General features: G+C 53.2%; 1 protein-coding gene across 2 annotated transcripts; it reads left to right on the top strand.

Annotated features, from left to right (window-relative positions):
* Positions 1–385: 385 nt before the first annotated feature.
* LOC104505299 (actin, cytoplasmic type 5) lies at positions 386–1,561 on the top strand. Of its 2 annotated transcripts, XM_010147995.1 has the most exons (2): positions 390–526; positions 653–1,537. In XM_010147995.1, the coding sequence occupies exons 1-2, from the start codon at positions 398–400 to the stop codon at positions 1,526–1,528; spliced, it is 1,005 nt and encodes a 334-aa protein (XP_010146297.1). In that variant the 5' UTR covers positions 390–397; the 3' UTR covers positions 1,529–1,537. The 2 variants fall into 2 exon arrangements, with proteins under 2 accessions (XP_010146290.1, XP_010146297.1); XM_010147988.1 differs by having other exon boundaries at positions 386–1,561.
* Positions 1,562–2,550: the final 989 nt, after the last annotated feature.

Here is a 2,550-nt window from a genome sequence, read left to right on the forward strand (position 1 = left end):
GTTCCTCAGGTCTGTAGCAGAGGTGTATGTGGGGGATCTGTGCTGAGGGATCCCCGCTGGTTCCCTTAAGTCCCTGGGGAGGAATTGGGGAGGGCCTGCGCTTGTCTTCTCAGGGTCTGCACATCCAGTATGTGTGTGTTTTGGAGGAATAAATAGTCTCTCTAGTGTCTTCACTCAGGCCCTGAATGATGCATGGGGTAAACTTCTAAGACTCCTCACTGTCCTCTCTCACCTTAGATCCTTTAGCACTGTTGCTGAGGCTCCTTAGTATATAAAATCCTTTCAGACCTGTAGTGCGTGGGGACAAGTGTTAGGGCTACCTAATGTTCCTGCTCTGTTCCCTCTGAGGAGGGACTCTGACACCTCCATGTCCTTACTTGCTTCAGGCCCAGTCAGCATGGCGGATGAGGAGATTGCTGCTCTTGTGGTGGACAATGGCTCTGGTATGTGCAAGGCAGGCTTTGCAGGGGATGATGCCCCCCGTGCTGTGTTTCCTTCTATTGTGGGGCGTCCCCGGCATCAGGGTGTCATGGTGGGCATGGGGCAGAAGGACAGCTACGTGGGGGATGAGGCCCAGAGCAAGAGGGGTATTCTCACCCTGAAGTACCCCATTGAGCATGGTATTGTCACCAACTGGGATGACATGGAAAAGATCTGGCACCACACCTTCTACAATGAGCTGCGTGTTGCCCCAGAGGAGCATCCTGTCCTCCTCACTGAGGCCCCCCTGAACCCCAAGGCCAACCGCGAAAAGATGACCCAGATCATGTTTGAGACCTTCAACACCCCAGCTATGTACGTAGCCATCCAGGCTGTGCTGTCCCTATATGCCTCTGGCCGCACCACTGGCATTGTCATGGACTCTGGGGATGGTGTCACCCACACCGTGCCCATCTATGAAGGCTACGCCCTGCCCCACGCTATCCTGCGTCTAGACTTGGCTGGCCGTGACCTGACCGACTACCTCATGAAGATCCTTACGGAGCGGGGCTACAGCTTCACCACCACGGCCGAGAGAGAGATCGTGCGGGACATCAAGGAGAAGCTCTGCTATGTCGCGCTGGACTTTGAGCAGGAGATGGCCACGGCTGCCTCATCCTCCTCCCTGGAGAAGAGCTATGAGCTGCCCGATGGGCAGGTGATCACCATTGGGAACGAGCGTTTCCGATGCCCTGAGGCCATATTCCAGCCCTCCTTCCTGGGCATGGAGTCTTGTGGCATCCATGAAACCACCTTCAACTCCATCATGAAATGCGATGTGGACATCCGGAAGGATCTGTATGCCAACACTGTGCTGTCTGGTGGTACCACCATGTACCCTGGCATCGCTGACAGGATGCAGAAGGAGATCACAGCCCTTGCACCCAGCACCATGAAAATCAAGATCATTGCTCCTCCGGAGCGGAAGTACTCCGTCTGGATCGGCGGCTCCATCCTGGCGTCTCTCTCCACCTTCCAGCAGATGTGGATCAGCAAGCAGGAGTATGATGAGTCTGGCCCCTCCATTGTCCATCGCAAGTGTTTCTAGAGGGGCTGCTGGCAGTCACCTGGGGGGCACCTCCTCCTCCTGACCAGAATTGTTCGACTGTTACTTACTTGGTGTTTTAACTACTTCGTTGAGTTCCTGAGTAGCGATGTGTGTATTTTAGGGGCCCTGTAGTTCTCCAGTGGCTGGCTAGCTGCTCCTCCTCCTTGCAGGTCCCTGGGGCTCGGAAGGAGGGGGAAGGTGGTTCACTTCTGTGTAACACGGATAGTATGACACTAAAGTTAGTCTTGTCACCTTTAGGTTTGTCACAACTGACTCCTTTGTAGGAAAATAAATAAACTTAGGCTTAAAAACTGTAAGAGGTTATTTGCTTTCTTTCAGCATGGGCTCTGAATCTCCTGGCCACAAAGAATTAGTATATAATAATACACAATCTGGGTCAATCCTTAGGTTTTGAACTCAAACCTGGCCCGTAGCTGCCTGCTTAAAGCTTAGAACTCACTTTTGGGGTAAATGCTCTACAAATCACGAAGTAGCACCTTTTAAAGCTGCCTTGCACTGTGCAGACCATGTTAAGAACTGCTGGGGAGGAAAGCTTGACTGGTATGTGGCCCTCCCAGCCTTTCTGTACTTTCATGGTAACTTGGCTTTTTTTAGAACACAAACAGCTCTTCTTGTCAGAAAAAGTTGCTGCTTTGGCACGGGTTTTGGTGGCCAGAGGCGTAGCGGCAGCTTCTCCTTTTTTGGGAGCGGGTGACCAGATGAGGCAGCAGATAGCAGTGGGACTTGCTCAGCTCTGGGAAGCTGGTCCCTCCTGCTCCCAGAGGTTGTCTGCTGGAGCTCCTTTTCCAGGGAGAAGGATGGCTACTTAATTAAATAACATTAATTGATGTAGGAGGCAAGGGCTGTGTCCCCACGGGCTTTTGACCTCTCAAGACATCTGCCCTCCCACCAAACCTTGGCTTTCCCTCTCTAAGCCGTTTGGGGTGCTGATGTAGCTGCCTCAGCCCCCTTCCAGGCGCCATGGCCCCGCAGGGACGGTCTCGCTCTCCGGCGAGTTAGGC

Source organism: Eurypyga helias, unplaced genomic scaffold, assembly GCF_000690775.1.
Source record: "Eurypyga helias isolate BGI_N326 unplaced genomic scaffold, ASM69077v1 Scaffold11360, whole genome shotgun sequence".
In the NCBI taxonomy this organism is placed as follows: Eukaryota; Metazoa; Chordata; class Aves; order Eurypygiformes; family Eurypygidae; genus Eurypyga; species Eurypyga helias.

Bases quoted from the DNA above. Each gene is read 5' to 3' on its own strand.
- LOC104505299 (XM_010147988.1), top strand. From the start codon at position 398: ATGGCGGATGAGGAGATTGCTGCTCTTGTGGTGGACAATGGCTCTGGT.